This window comes from Tripterygium wilfordii, chromosome 20, assembly GCF_013401445.1.
Source record: "Tripterygium wilfordii isolate XIE 37 chromosome 20, ASM1340144v1, whole genome shotgun sequence".
In the NCBI taxonomy this organism is placed as follows: Eukaryota; Viridiplantae; Streptophyta; class Magnoliopsida; order Celastrales; family Celastraceae; genus Tripterygium; species Tripterygium wilfordii.
Window position 1 is genome coordinate 25,981 of NC_052251.1, and position 16,509 is coordinate 42,489.

The following is a 16,509-nucleotide window of genomic DNA, read 5'->3' on the forward strand; positions in this document are numbered from 1 at the left end:
TTATCACACACACCTTATCTTACAATATGCATCATAAGGGGACAAGAAGGTCTGTCAAGCTTTAAGGAAAGTGCCTTTATGGAGGCCATCTTTGTTCTTGGATTCTTCTGGTCTTCCAATCTGAACCAGTATCAAAAGTCTCAATCCAGTCAAACAGATAAGATTCAATTTCATCCGCGAATTCACCAGCATAAGGTTGTCGCCAAACAGCTTTGGGAATCTGTGAAGGACGATACCCATTGAATTCACACATTCGTGGTTTGAATGCATTCATATAATTGTGATCTTTGCAACAGTGAACATCAGGAGTGACATCAGCCACATCTGGACTAGTGACATCGACAAGCCAAGTGTCAAATCCAAAACATAGTAGACAGGATGGTATTGTGCAAGGAATCCTGTAGAATGAAGATCATGTTCCAAAATAAGAGGCCGGTAGAAAACCATTCTAAGAAACCCATATTGGTACTAATTAAGAAAATCATCCCCTTACTGTGGGCTCATGAACCAGTAAAGGAAGATGGAGAGGTTTGTCCATTCTGGTCGAGGAGGAAAATATGGATAATGGGTACGACAAAGGTTAAGATAAACCTTAAGAGTGTGAGGTGAAAGCTGGAAAGCTATATGATAGAGCTGGAGCATATAATGGAGAGAAATCATCATTAGGGTAGGGAAATAATAGTAGTCTTTAAACTAAAAAAGATTAAGAAATGGGAACTAGGGGTGATAAAGAGAACCAGAAATACGACAACCATGCTTTAAGGTAGAAACCTTTAAGAAAGATTGGTATAAACGGAAAGCACGTTGGGTCATTGTCCTAGAGAAAATATCTTGTAGCAATTCAAAGGACAATTCAGTCAGGACTTCACTAGAAATCATACCAATGAGAGAGAGTATGATCATGGAAGTTTGGAGAGTGGGATTTCTGGAAAAAATGTCTGCCAGGATATTAGACTTTCCTTTGATATGAGAAACATCAAAGGTGAATTAAGAAAACCAGGCATTCCATCTCAACAATTGAGAATTGGGGAGAGCTTTGCCTTGAATTTCAGCATGTTGGGGAAGGAGGACATATCCATTTCAACCAGGAAATGATAGCCCAGAAGATGAAATTGAAACTTTTCAATTCCTCGGCTGCCTGCCAATATCTCCTTAAAAGTACAGTGATAATGCAACTCAGCAGGTTTGAAAGCACCGGATTTGTATCCATACAATATCCTACGCCGATCCCGTTCTTCGAAAAGAATGGCCGCCCAGCATTCATCACTGGCATTAGTCTGCAAAATCCGTTTCCCTATTGTAGGAATCTATAGAGTAGGAAGATTATGAGCCTAAGACTGAATAGCCTGTATCGCAGTAGTATGTTGTAATTGCCAAGGGGGAGCATTCTTCTTTAACAAAGGTGGAGGATCTGGAGATGCTGAGCAACCTTGGGAAGGAAATCAGACATGTAATTTACAAGGCCGAGAAACTGCTGTAACTCAATCTTAGACAAAGGACCAGCAGAAAATTTTAGCAACTGGGACGCCAAATGGGGTTGCATTTCATATAAGCCTCTTGTAAATCGTAACCCAAGGAAATCACAAGAGTCCTGTGCAAGCATCATCTTTTTTTCTGAGAGCATGACACCATGACTATTGACAATGTTAAAGAATTGTTTAAGAAGCGTTGCATGTTCAGCTTGTCCTGTGGAAAACAGCAAAATGTCATCAATATAAATTAACGCAGAGTCTGCCAAAGGTGCAAAGATCTTCGTCATTGTCTTCTGAAGGACTGAAGGGGCATCTTTAAGACCAAAAGGAAGAACAGTCCATTGAAAATGCTTGTCTGGGATGCAAAAAGCGGTCTTGGGTCTTTCCGAAGGGATAAGACCAAGCTGCCAAAATCCAACTTTGAGGTCAAATTTGGAAAATAAAGTAGCATTAGCAATGTGAGAGAACCAGAGCTGTTTGTTGGGGAGAGGAAATTTATCATCAGCGAGGAAATGATTCAATGGCTGATAATTAATCACCAATCTCATCTTGCCACGGATCTGTTCTGAGCGCTTATTAAGATAAAATGCTTCACACGCCCATGGTGAGACTGTAGGTTCAATAAGACCTTCAGATTATAACTGCTCCAGTTCTTTAAGAGCCAAGGCATAATGTTCAGGAGACATTTCACGATGACTTGCCTTGGTAGGGTTGACATCTTCATTCTTCTTAAAGGGGAGAGAAATGAAGTAGTCTGGATTTTTCCATAAAGGAAAAGGATGTTTTTGAGTAAATTCTGTATGACTTGCTGCACAAGCTTTTTGGACTAACTGATCTCGAAGAGGATGAAATATCTCACTAAGATAAAGATTTTGGAGTTCAGTCCAAGGAACGAAGAAAGATTTATGGTGTAAACCATCAGGCTTCCACCGAGTCTTCTGAAGGACAGTATGAAGTATATCAATACCAAGAAGACAATCTTTTCCAGGTAGAGTAGATCCCAAAAACTGATGCTTCAAGGTGAGAGTAGGGAAAATCCACAGATAAACATGCTTACTGATCAAATCAATTGTAAACCTTTCATTATTGGCGGCTTTAAAAACCTGAGAGTGCGGGTGCCAATATGCAGGAGGGAGCAACGATGGATTAAGAATAGAAACTGCTGCACCAGTATCCAGAAAAGCAATAACCGGAATCGGTCGAGCATAACTTTCTGGGATCAACTGCATCCGAGCATATGGTAAGGTAGATGGTAGTGAATGCATCAACGAGAGCATGACAACATCAGAGTCCGAAGAGCATGAGTCATTAGTATAATCAGCATAGTCAGAACTATCATCATATCTCAACGCTAGTTGAGCGTCATCTGGCTCAGCAGTTAGCGAAAACTGGGACTCAACGTCTATATCGTCATCATAATTTGTGCAATGAGCAAAAATCTGTTGTATCAACTGTGTGCGGCGGTCCTTCTGAGGACAATTCTTGGCAAAATGTCCTTGCTTTTTACAAACAAAACACCGACCATGCTTAGTGTAAGGCTTCCCTTTGGATCGTTTTCGAAGAAATTTCCAACGCTTAGTACCAAACGAGCGATGAAACCTCTTAGAAGATCGCAACGTGGAACGTCCTTTCTTCCAAGTTTTCCAAGGTCGCTTAGGAAGTTCACAATGACAAATCTGATTTGCCGCATTTGATTTTCAAGTTAGGGTGATCACAGGACTGTCCAAGCATGACTTTCGTCTTTTTAAGTTGTCTGAGGAAGTATTGTTGATTGCAGAGTCTGTCTAAAGCTAACAAAGTATGGCGCCAGAACTCACCAAGGGAAAGTTGAGCCAACGTAGATCACTTAGTATCAAGAAGTTTGGTAACTTCATTACCATGAGGATCAGGCAAGGACTTGAGGAAAGCTTGCTTCAAATTGGTGTCATCAACTCCTTGAAGGATATAAAAACGCTTAGACCTGTGGTCATAATGCTTTTCAAGGTCTGATCGCTGAAAAAAACAGCACTTGAGCTTAAAGTATTCTTCTCTAGCTTGTTCAACATGATGAACAAAACTTCCTGTGAATTCATTATAAACTTCCGCCATAAATTGATCAATTGTTGCATTCCACGCTTGTTGATGTCGGTAAAGGCCTAAAGAATTCCATCATTCACGAATCCTTCTAGTGAAACGTGTAGTAGCCCGATTTATAACATTACCAGGAGACTCATGAGGGGTTTGTAACTGAGCAACACACCAAGCATATAACTCATCAATCTGTTCCTTCCACTTAGTTTGAGGTATATCATCCAAAGTAAAAGGATGTGCAGAAACAGGTGGTGGAGGAGGCATAGCAGGAGTTGTGGTTGGTTGTGGGTCCTCATCATCGTCCGACTCAGACATATAAGGAGGAGAAACAGGAGGTTGAGGTGGAATTGGAAGGTTGCCCAAGGTAGAGGGATCTTCAGGCTTAACCATGGAAACCTCAAGAGAGGGTATCAGCAACGAATCCAAAAATCTAGAGGGAGGATTAGTCTGTGGTGAAGAGGTTAGAATATTGATTGATCTGGTAGTATCATCAATACTCTTTCCTTTACTGTTTAACTGAGAGGGAAGATGAGGTGTTTTTGGCTTAGACATAGAATGGGATGCAAACAAGTAGGCCGAGCTGTCAAATGGAAGTTTGTCTGTAGAGGAGAAGTGAAGTGGTTGAGTATGGTAATTAGGAGGACTGAAAGCCATAGTTGGCATAGAGTAACGAGATTCACTGAGTAGACGTGACTGAGCTTGAGCCTCCAAATTGTGTAATTGAGCCTCAAGAAATTTCTTCTCCTTTTCTTTGTCGGAGAGAGCAAGAGATGGTTCCATAAGACCATGGGTTGCAAGATACATCAATTCATGATGTAACAAATCAATCTTCTTACAGAATTGTTGAATCAACAAAGCTTGTTTCTGGCCTGCCTGAGAATAATGATCTTGAGAGGCAGCGATTTGTAACAGAAGCTTATTCTGAGCAACTGCATTATCTGATTGCCATTTGAGTGTGGCTTCAGGAGCCGACAAGGGTTGTTTCAAAGAACTATCTGGTTTCATTGTCGTATCTTCTTGAATCTTCCAAGAGTGTTTAACCCGATCGGTAGGAGTTGTATAAGATTCCAATGAGGAAAATTGATGATCATAAGCTGAACTCCCTGGTTCAAACATCAAACATGGCAAGGGTTTTGTGCCAGTAAGAACTGGCATTTTTTTCTTTGGATAGAGGACATAGTAGTCAAACTTTCCCCAAGGTTCTCCTAAAAGATCAACTTCAGGGTCACCAGAGTCATAACATTGTTGAAGCCGTTGTTGACTAGTTTGCTTACGACGTCGCCGTTTCTGAGTAGAACAAAACTCGTCTTCGTCTGAGGCAAAAAGACAGGGAGTTACATGTGCAATCAAGATCCCAGTAACAATGGCCAGTTGTAGGATCCTTGAAAGCATATACATGATGTCCATGTCCATCAAAGGCCGCAATAGGAATATCCTTCTCAATAACATTGATCTGAGTAGGGAAAACAGGAGCAACTGAAGTCTCTTGAGATGGAAAAGTAATTCCCATCGTGTCATCCTTTTTCCGAACGTATTTGGGATCAGTGGACATAATAGGTGTGTCCTGTTTGTAAGAATTCTCGTACTTGGTGATCTATGACCTGGGAAGGAGTTTTACAAACCTCATCTTTACCCAACTGTTTAGGGATGACAGCATTATTAGAGGCTCCTGAAGAGTCCACCGTAAAAGGAAGAGCATCTTCTGTGGATGATGGGGTTTGTAGATCAAAAGCATGATTTTGAATACGGTAAACCATCTGATAATGAAGAGTGCCAACAAAAGTAGTTAACAGTTGTGGGGCTGTAGAGATCTGTACTTGAACTTTAAGAGCATTCAGCAATTTGGATCTCGAAGAGGCATGTTGTAGTTTGGGAATAAGGTAACAAAGATAGTTCCAGCATTAAGAGTGGTTTGCACATTGGCTATACAAGCATGCTGGTATTCTTTGAACCGAGCATCTAGCAAAGCAAGCCGAGAAACCATCGGCAAGCCTTTTCTTCCATGAAAAGTGAGGGCTAGGTGAACAACACCAAAATGGATATGGGTATATCCTTGAGCCATCCATTGTCGTGGGAAATCTTCTGAAAGAGCTAGATTAAACAACTGTTCTGCTCCAGAGGCAGGGATATGACATTGATCAAACCGAGAGGCTTGGACTTATTCCTTAATATTTTTTGGAGAAGTGGAGCCAAAGAGCTGTTTAACAGACCTTGTAAAAGTCAGTGACTGCTTAGAGAAAACTGTATATGGATTAACAACGGGAAACTGAGTGTCGGGAATTTTTGTGTCATCAGGAGTATAGGTTATCTCGTAAAGAGAGTCACCTTTAAAAGAGCGTCGATTAAAAGAAGCAGATGGAGAAAGGGTAGCAACAAGTAGAGATATAATGAAGAGAATCACTGTTTCCCCCTACAAGCTGCCACTTGATCTAGGCTACTTTTAAGTGCTCTTATCATATGGTGATCTCTCGTTTCTTTGTTTGCATGCAGATTTGAGAAGCTTCAAGAAGATGCATTCACATACACTTTTGTCATGAAGGCACTGAATATGGTGCCTGCCATTGAGTCTGGGCCAAACTGATCAACCCACATCTTTCAAAGATTATTCAAAAGCATTGTATAGACTCTCACGTTGCATATATACGGACAATGTACAACTTTATTTGTCGGTGTGGGACATTTTGTTTTCACTGAAGTGTGCTTACATCACACAGTTTAAAGTGCACTTAGCTGAATTTAATAATTTCTAAGGACGAAGTTCACATATTATTTCCCAAAAACATGTCGCAAATACAAGCACAAATTCAATCCAAAACACCGACTATATTAATATACGGGAGAAACTACTTGTTAGAGTTTCATCACATTCACATAAAATAACGGTTAGGTTCATATATAGAACCTTTTTTTTATGATAAAGCTAAGTAGCACTTGACAAATACATGGTAGGTTGTTTTGTAGGAGGAAGAAATCATATATAGGTAGCATACACAGTCTAGGCATTCTTTTATTTTAGCAGAAGTGGAGGAATTGTTCATAGCATAATTAGTAAAATTTGTAGTGCTTGTCCACAGTTACTGAAACATCCCAAGTGCAGCTCATTCCTCTTGGGAACTCAATCAAGTCACCAGCACCAATCTCAACAATCTCCTCTGAACCATCCGGGTAGATCTTCACTTTTCCCTCCAGCAGATAGCAAATCTCTTTGCTTGAGTATGTCCATGGAAATTTGCTTGGAGAGCAACCCCACCTGCGATTCATATTGCAGCATCAGCTACAACATGCACACGTAGTATAACAAAATCAAATAAAATAAATGTCCCAATTGGATGAGAGCTTTCCCATATATACACAAGTCAGTTTATAAACACCATATCAATCTGTTTGCAGACAAACGAATTTAGCTCATCTATTTTTTATTAAAAAGCCATTAAGGTTATCCTGAACTACATCTCAAGGTTTATCTTCAAAGTTGGGACTCCTAAAAAGATTATGCTTCTTATGTAGAGTGAAGCTGAATTCAGATTCAGGCACATGTGAGATCCGCTAGGGGATTAGCCACCTCCATTTCTTCTCTTTCAGTTTTTCTTTCTTTCTTTTTCATAATCGCAGCCATAAATCATAATAGCTTCGATAAGTATTTAATTTTCACACTTCATATTTTCGTTCTTGTTTTGCGGAGGTATGTCTGGAGACTCAAAAAAAATTATTCCTCCTTAGCTGGATTCTTACTTGACGAGGAGCTAGGATGATGTGATGTGGGGTTTGAAATTAAATGACAAGCACAGCCAAACCCGCTAGTTCAAAATCAATCAAAGCAACGACACGACACCATCTAAACATATAATCTACTCTTATCTGTTTGGATTTCACAGAAACGAAACATAAAAGTACTCACTTGCGCCAACTTCTGACCCCGAGATGGGTGAGTTTGGACTCGGGAGGATTCCTCTCAATCTTGATTCCTGCCTTCTCCATGACAGAGCCGGTGGTCTCTGCTCGAATCGGCGCCATAGGCCTCGATCTTGTACGCGCAGATATACAGGCTTTGCTCTTCTTCGAGACCAACGCAAACTGCGGTGATAAACTAGCAGCACAACCAATAGATGCCATTGCACTTGCTCAGTCTTCACCAATAAATTATGGTGAACACAAAATGAATTTTGGTTTTTTCCGCACTTAATAATATCAATACATAAGTCTTTTTGAAAAAATATTTTGTCTTATCTTTTTTTGGATAAAACTTGAAAAAAAATCTTCTTACAAATTTGAGCCATATACATGTATCTCATCAAACAACCGGGAAAGAAAAGGCCACCTTTAATGTTCCAGACAATTATTATGCAAAAAAAGGCTATTTGGCATGTTATTCTTTCTGGGCTGAGTTGTTGGGTTGTGTACAATCCTTATGTGGACAATGCCAGGCCCACCTGAAAATTGATACTCTGTTCCTTTTTTGTACATTAATACTCTGCTCCTTTTCGTATGCAAACTGCTCTGTTTTTTTTTCCCCAAAGCATATATGCATAATGATTGCGTATATGCTGCTACGCAATTCTTATTAATCCCATTCCATTGGATCTTTTCAGATGGATTTGACTAGCCATTTAGGACTATATTGATTTATTCAGATTGAATCCTTTAGAATGGTCTCTTAATTGAGACAAGATAGGACTCATCCTTTCTTCTAACCGGAATAAAATTTGTCAAGAAAGAAGAGTCTATACTAAGCCAAAAAGATCAAACACTCGTCCTTTTGGTGAATGAAATTTATCGTAGGTAGTTAGTTAACAATGACCTTTCTTGGATAAAGAACAGGCAAGTCCATGGAAATTAGATGTACTTATTATTGGACTGGCCTATTTCTTTTTGTTAGATGGATTGCTTGAATACTTTCTAATGTATGATAAGTAGAAAATAGAAAGACATGCTCTACGTCTTCTGATAAACTTGTCTGTTTCTTGGTGGATCGTGTTGGGTTTTTTCGGTGTTTGGGAGGGGGGTTCATGAATTTAGATGAATGTGCTCTTGTTAATCGTTGTAACATATATAAAAGTTGGCAAGGTTAGAACACATTTGTTTTGTTTATTGTTGTTTAGTCGCACTTTTTATGTAGATGTGGGTGCACTAACAGTGTTTTTTGGTGCCACGACATTGCAAATGCTGGTGTGTGGTACCTGTGCAAATTTGTTGAAGGTAAAAAGGTGGATGTGGAATAAATAAGTACACTACGTATGTATGGTTCTCTCAGACGAAAGGACTTTATCCAGAATCAGTTTTATCCAGTTACCGACGGTTAACATGAGCAGTTACAAGAGAGGTTACCAGAGGCAATTAACCGCATCAACTGACATATCCCAAGCCTATAAATACATTTCATTTGACATTTGTAAGCTATTCATCAACCATCGACTCTAATCAAAGATCAGACTCCATGGACCTAGGCAAGTTGCCGAACCACGTAAATTCTGTGTTGTTATTCTCTTAAATCTTTCTGCTTTATTCACATTCTATACTTCGGTGCAAATTTAGCATCGACAATTGGCGCCGTCTGTGGAAAATAGTTCATTAATATAAGTCATGTCTCAAGAAGCGGAAGTATCACGACGGGAGGAACTGTCGCATCCAGAAGAAGAGAGGACTCGGCATAATCATGATGAAATAGAAGAGCAAATTCCAAATGAATTGGAATTGGAAGAAGCCCTCCTTAGGGCAGAAGAAGATTTGCAAAAGAGACAAGAGCATGCTCAAGCTCTAAGGGAAAGACTCCATACCATGAGGAGAAAGGGGAAGCGTTTGGCTAGTGAAATCCGAGGTGATAGGGATACGAATCCAAAGCGTGTTCGAGAGCAAGAAAGCGAGAGTACTGGAAGGTCCCGCAGGAAGAGAGGTCTAATCCCAGAAAGAAGAAGACGCAATCCATCCCTACGGAAGGCAAGATACAAATCCCCAATGTCACCAAGAAGGACAAGGCACCGAAGTCACGTCCAAAGGCATAAAGTAGATTGGAAGAAAGATGCTGGAGAAGCCCAATGGAATGCTCAGAATGAGGTTGAGAGGACTCTTAAGAAGATGACCTCTACCCCATTTGTACGGGCTCTGCGTCTGGAAGATCCTCCGAGCAAATTCTCCCCTTCAACATTTGTCATATACGATGGAAAGACGGATCCTGTGGCACACATATCCGCGTATTCGCACAAGATGGCTTTGTGGACAAACCGAGACGGACTTATGTGTAAATTGTTCCCATCAAGTTTGGGGACCACAGCAATAAAGTGGTTCTATCAGCTTCCAGAAAACTCAGTTTCATCTTGGAAGGAGTTGGCACAGATCTTTGTCGCAAGGTTCATAGCGAACAATAGAGATCCGGCAACTTTGGATACTTTGTTTGCCTTGCACCTGAGGAAGGGAGAATCTCTCGGAGCCTATGCATCTAGGTACTCAAATACTTATGCAGATATTGAAGATTGTGATGAGAAGACTGCAGTGACTACCTTTCGATTGGGGCTGCCACGGGATCATAAATTATGGGAGAGCTTGACTATGGCACCACCAAGGAATATGAGTGCATTACAAGATAGGATAAAGCAGCATGTCAAGCTTGAGGAAGATAAGCAGGAAGGTCATCAATTAGCCTACCCTCAGGAAGGAGTCCAAAGAAATGATAACATAAATCCTGACAAAAGCGGACGAGAAAATGAGTCATCCAAGGCTGCAAAGCCTGATTCATATGAAGCTGGCAAAAATGTTCATGGAACTTGGAATATCTCCAGGGAATTCTAAGTATAATGCCTACTATGGCAATGCCTATGGGTTCCATATTTGCAATAAAATAATATGTTTTTTCTTCATATGATCATGTTAAACTTTCTTTGATTGCCAAAGAGGTTTCAATTTACTAATTAAAGATAAAAGACTAAGTGGGTCTTAACTCTTGGTCGAATGGGCTAATTTGTACTACTAGTTAAAGAGACTAGTGTAAAAAGTCGAAGAGACTGAATCCTACTTCTAGTTAAAGAGACTAGTACACAAAGCCGAAGAGGCTAAGTTCTGCTAGTTAAAGAAACTAGTACAAACTGCTAAAGAGGCTAAGTTCTGCTACTAGTTAAAGAGACTAGTACGAAATATCAAGGAGGCTAAATCCTTCAAATACTATATGAAACAGAAAGACTACTTGAAAAGAAAGCAAACCCCTACTAGAGTGGGGTTCGGCCCCAGAGGGGGGTTCGGCCCGAGAGTAAGGCTTCGGCTCCAGAGTGGGGTTTGATTCTTGCTCCCTCGGGAGTAGGAGCTTCCAAAGGGGGCCGAACCCCCAGCTCGTCAAGGGAGTTGGGGTTCAGCTAGGGGATCCGACAAGGGGGTCGGACCCCAGTCCTCTCTCCTAATCTAACTAGAAGACTACTTGATGATAAACATGAAAAAGCCTTTGAATTTATCCTAAATTTATTTAGGTAAATTAAAAGGCTTGGGGTATTTGTGGAGTAAATAAGTACACTCCGTATGTATGGTTCTCCCAGACGAAAGGACTTCATTCAAAATCAGTTTTATCCAGTTACCGACGGTTAACATGAGCAGTTACAAGAGAGGTTACCAGAGGCAGTTAACCGCATCAACTGACATATCCCAAGCCTATAAATACATTTTATTTGACATTTGTAAGCGATTCATCAACCATCGACTCTAATAAAAGATCAGACTCCGTGGACGACCTAGGCAAGTTGCCGAACCACGTAAATTCTGTGTTGTTATTCTCTTGAATCTTTCTGCTTTATTCACATTCTATACTTCGGTGCAAATTTAGCATCGACAGTGGACATGCCTGAATTTTTGCAGGTTAGAACTAGTTGCTTTATTGTTTTTTTCACTTTCAAGTTTATACTGTTTACTATAAGTAATTTTTTTTTATATATCATGTTGTTTATACTGGTGGTTCCACAATCAGAGTATCTGATTGGTCCCAGAATTAGTAATGTTGGCATTTCATATTTATTCTACATATTGTTGAGCATTTATGTTGTCCATGATGGAGGCAAACAGTTATTGTGTGTCATGTCAGGGATATTTAACATATCCCATATTCCCATTTCTAATATCATTTTCTGTTGTCAATGCTCTTGAATCTCTTACTAGTTTATTTTTTCTTTTCAATAGGGGTGTGAATCGGTCGGTTTGGTCGGTTATTTTACATTGGAACACTCGGGCCGAAATTTTGATTTTTTTAGATATAGAAAACCGATAACCAACGGTCACGCTTATCTTGACATGAAAACCGCCCAACGGTTTTCGATTATTACGGTCAGTTTTTCGGTTTTTTGGTTAAACATTTGGGCTTGATACACTAACTTAGTATACTAGCTAAATATGTGAAAAATTAAATAGCCATTTGGCTCATGCCCATAAAGCATATGTTGCACATCCAATATCCATAATCCAAAGAAGTAAAGAAAGATTGAAACTTGAAAGACTAAAGTAAAAAACGAATTTAAGGTCTAAGGACCACACTTGGGCCATTGATTCAAAATTCAATGGTCCAAATTGCAATTATCATTATAATATATTTAAGTCATTAGTAATAAGAAATTATTAAGAATAAAATATTATAATTTTATAAGTAAAATTGTAAATTTGTAAAACTTTAGACAACAACTTTAACTTACTTAACTATATTATATATTTAATATTTATAAATATATAATTTCAGTCGGTTCAGTCGGTATGGTCGGTTTGTCTTGATAAATAAAAAATTGACCGAATTTTTGGTTTTTTTAACCTAGCTTAACCGATCAATTCAGTTTTCAGTTACATGTATTATATGAACAGCCCAATCGATCGGTTCGGTCGGGCGGTTCGATTTTTTCGGTTAATTTTCACAGCCCTACTTTTCAGAAAGATGAGCTTAAAATTTCTGGCAATAATCGTCGCTTGCTTACAAATTCAAAATCCCCGAGTCTTAAGGTAGTTTAATGCATATCATTGCTTTGAGTTTAAATATAACTAGGTTTGTGTCTGCATTGTCCTGTAGGCTAATTTCTATGAGGGGCATAGTCCCCAGAATTTCATGCTCAAAATGCTGATTCCTGTGTGGGTTGACAAATGGTTACTCATATGCATATATTTGATCCAATTTTTGTGCATATTTCTATTTTCGTTCTTGGTATTTTTGATGGAATTGGGTTGATAGTACATGAATTCTTTGTGTTTTTATTGTAGGAGAGCCCGCGAGAAATTATGAAGTGAAAATCGCATCATAAAGAAGTGAATTGGAATTGAATTTTGTATAGGACAGCTCAGCACAAATGACCGCTCGAGCGGCCTAGTATTCCGCTCAAGCGCCCAGAGAGATCGAGCGGAGCATAACAAAGCTGCGGAACTAGAAGATGATTTTTTCACCGCTCGAGCTGTCATTTCCGCTCAGAGCTGCCATTTCCACTCAAGCGGACCCCGACAGACCAGTTTCCCGAATTTACTTAGAATTAGGTTTTCTTGGTGCTAAAAGCTTAGTATAAAAGGGGGGCCACACGTTTAGGGTTGGACACATTCTTTTCTGGGTTTTTGAGGCTGCAAAACTCCTTCTCTCCAAGCTTTCGTAAGGATCCAAGGAATCAAGCCTTACTACAACAATCCCATCAAATCAAGGGGATTTTCTTCAACTCTCTTCCATGATTTATCTTCTTACATGATTTATCTTCTTACATTTACTTTTGATACTTGGATGATGAGTTGTAGCTAAACCTCTTTGTTATGGCTTGATGTAGCCTAGTATGAATATTACAAGTATTTCGATTTAATGAATGCATAATTTTGGTTCAATGATTCATGTCTTTAATTACCATGCTTATAATCCATTGTTTGTTTGATTGTCTGATCACCAATTGAATGCTCAATTAGATTCATCAAGCTATGACTAAGGAACGAACTGAATTCACATGTCTTAGTGGAACCGGAATTAAGAAAATCAATTGTCGACTCCCATGAACAAGGTTTAGGGGATTGATTGGTTGTTATAGTTCTTTAGATCGTAATGAGTTATTAGCCTTGGGTTAACGATTGCGAACCAAATAGGATTAATCCATTGTTGATAATATTTGTTGACACCGCGAACAAATGAACCAACATATTTTAGAAAGAATCAACCCTTGAATTGGAACCATAATTGTGTGTTTGCTAATTGAATACTTGTAATAGGATTGCTAGGTGAAATCATTGCCCTAGTGTTCTTCTCTTATTGAATATAAAATCTGAATTTTATTTCTTTACTTGTTTATTTTTTTACATCAATCAATCTTTCATTCTCCTGTCTTTTCTCAATCATTCATCAAGTTAGGTGTATTAATTAGATTAACTAGTCCCTGTGAGATCGACCTCGTACTTGCATACATTGTACTATTCGTAGACTCTATACACTTGCGAGAATTTATTACATCAATTACCTGTGTCATTTTATCTTTTTGTAGGGTCTCAAGGATATTGCAGAAGCTTTGTCTGAAACCATCAGTGATGGCAACAGTAATTTGGATGACCAGGCAAGAACGGTGAAGAGGTTTGTGTTTAACTATTTAATCCAAGATTTCATAATATGGGTTGGATGTCAATGTTTTCATTTATTTTGCATAATTGAAATATGAATCTCTTGCACTACAGATTCCTGAATGTGTCGAGACATTTCGAATGGTATTTATGGAATGCTTATGGCTATGTGTCTGATTTGGGTGGAAGATTCGGATATGTTGCTTCTTTTGTTGGTGGCTTCTTTTCTTTTGGATCATTTATCAGTTAGTCGACTGATACTAACGTTTGATTTATGATGCCCTAGACGTTGCAATATGAATGATTAGCTACATTTGTGTTATCTCTATGTGTAGTTCTCTTCAACTCAATGGAGTTGATACCTTAATAGCTTTCATTTTTTCCCAAAGCTTCTCAAATCATGATTGTTAACATCCATGCCTCTGAATTTTATGTCTGGCATGAAGTGTCGAAGCAGCAGTATATGATTTTTTTTTTCAATTATTTGTTCTATTTGATTTAAACAACTACGATTTGATAATTTGCAATTTGCAATTTGTAGTATGTTGATTGACATTGTGTCCGTGATGTTCAGCCATTTTTTTCCAACTTGTTTTATAGAAAAAAAAAAAAGTATGTAAAACAGTGTGATTGGACATTTGGCATTTAATTGATTAATGGTTATATAAATTATTGGTTTCTTCGTTTTGCTCAGTTCAATCACCTCGTTGAAATATGTATATAGTCTTAAATATAATTACTGGATCACTTTTGGAAAAACGAACCATTATTCTATGTTTGCCTGATGTCTTTTTCGGCAGGAGAGGGAGGCAAAGTATGGTGACTAGTTTATTGTTTGTTTAGATAATGGTAACTAATTTATTGTTTGTTTAGATAGACTACGAATTTGAAACTCCTTCATTATAACCAACGTAGGCTTCCAAACAACCAAATTCCTTCTGTGGGAGTGTGATGATCTAGCAATTCGCTCAGGATGTCTAAATATGAAATTGTGCCAATCGGTTGGTGCTTGTCATGACTATTTATTATACGTGAATGATGGTTTTCTTAGGGTACGGAAACTTGACGTCTTTCCTCTTTGTTTTTTGTCTTGTAGTAATGCGCATGCCTGTCTTTAGAATCACTACTGTTGTGATACATAGCAAAGGGGACAGCGTTAGGGGAGTGGAAAACGAGAAATAAAGGAAGAGAGGAGAAAGGTCGTCATTCGCAACAACCTTTGCTCTCTCTCTCTCAACGTATCGAGCCCTCTGCTCTCTTACTTACTCGGCGGACCCCTATGCTGTTGAAAACAACCTCCTCTCCTTCATAGGGATGTTGTTTTCCCCTAAAATTTTAGTGACATTAATTTTCCCCAAACAAATATTGAAAAATAAGTATATTTTTTCCATGAACTTAATTTCCTTGAAACAAACAGAGCATAATTGATTTTCTCAAGTACAAGAGAGAAATGTATTTAGACAATTTGTGCGAAATGTATTTAGATAATTTGTGTAACAATGACAGAAACCTAGGGTTAGTAGACACATTATTATCATCTCAATACAGAGAAGAAAAATACAAAGGAGAAGTCCTGATGAGGACTTCACTGTTCTGTTTAAGGTCCCATAAACCCCAAAATCCCCTAACCCAACATCCCCAGAATCCCATGAACCCCAGAATCTCATGAACCCAGAATGCCATGAACCCCAAAATCCAATAAAGCCCCAAAATCCTATAAACCCAAACATCCCCTAACCCCCATAATCCCATAACGCCCAAAATCCCCAAAATCCCATGAATGCCAAACTCCGTCCCATGAGAGTAGTATTAAAAAAGAGGAAATTGTACAAAGTACGAGAGGCATACCCCAAGAGAGAAAAGGAACCCGGGCCAGAGAGCCACAAGCAAACAAAGCCAAAAAAAAAAGGGACTTAACAAAACCTGCCCAAGAAAATCCAGGCCCAAAAAACCCAGCATGCCAAAACCAAGGAGCACAAAACCCGTCCCGAGGAGAGACACCAAACATCACCAAAGCAGGAAAACCACCTCCGCCATTAAGGCAACAGAAACCCAGAGAGACCATTGTCTAAGCAAGGAGCCAACTCCATAAATGAAGCCATGCAAAACCATGCAACCACAACAAAGAACCATAGATCACAAGTTCCATATGCTCATCAAAGAAGGAAATTTCCCAGCATCCTTGAGAGAGGAGTGGAGAAGCTTAGCTTGGACGGAGTCAATAATAGCACGACGAACTACTGAGGCAGGTCTCTCTTTGTGATTAAAGATTCTATTGTGCCTTTCAAACCACACTTCATACACTGTGGCCGAGAAGTAGAGCTTGGCAATACTATGAGCAAGACTATTCCCCTAGAGGTGGGAAGCAGCCCAATGAACAAAAGCGAGCCAGTAGAGAGAATACCAAGTCATGGAGGTTCGGAGAGAAATAGGAGTCCAT

The 16,509-nt window shown here is 39.1% G+C and overlaps 1 protein-coding gene across 1 annotated transcript; it reads right to left on the bottom strand.

The window, feature by feature from the left end:
- Window positions 1–6,408: 6,408 nt before the first annotated feature.
- On the bottom strand, window positions 6,409–7,711 carry LOC119987446. Its single transcript, XM_038832367.1, has 2 exons — window positions 7,441–7,711; window positions 6,409–6,792 (listed from the first exon to the last, which is right to left on the bottom strand). The coding sequence occupies exons 1-2, from the start codon at window positions 7,653–7,655 to the stop codon at window positions 6,588–6,590; spliced, it is 420 nt and encodes a 139-aa protein (XP_038688295.1). The 5' UTR covers window positions 7,656–7,711; the 3' UTR covers window positions 6,409–6,587.
- Between the last annotated feature and the right edge of the window lie 8,798 nt (window positions 7,712–16,509).

Excerpts from the sequence above, each read along its gene's own strand:
- LOC119987446 (XM_038832367.1), bottom strand. The coding sequence starts at position 7,655 with ATGGCATCTATTGGTTGTGCTGCTAGTTTATCACCGCAGTTTGCGTTG. Across the intron at positions 6,793-7,440 it reads GGGGTCAGAAGTTGGCGCAA|GTGGGGTTGCTCTCCAAGCA; the intron begins GTGAGTACTTTT and ends TATGAATCGCAG.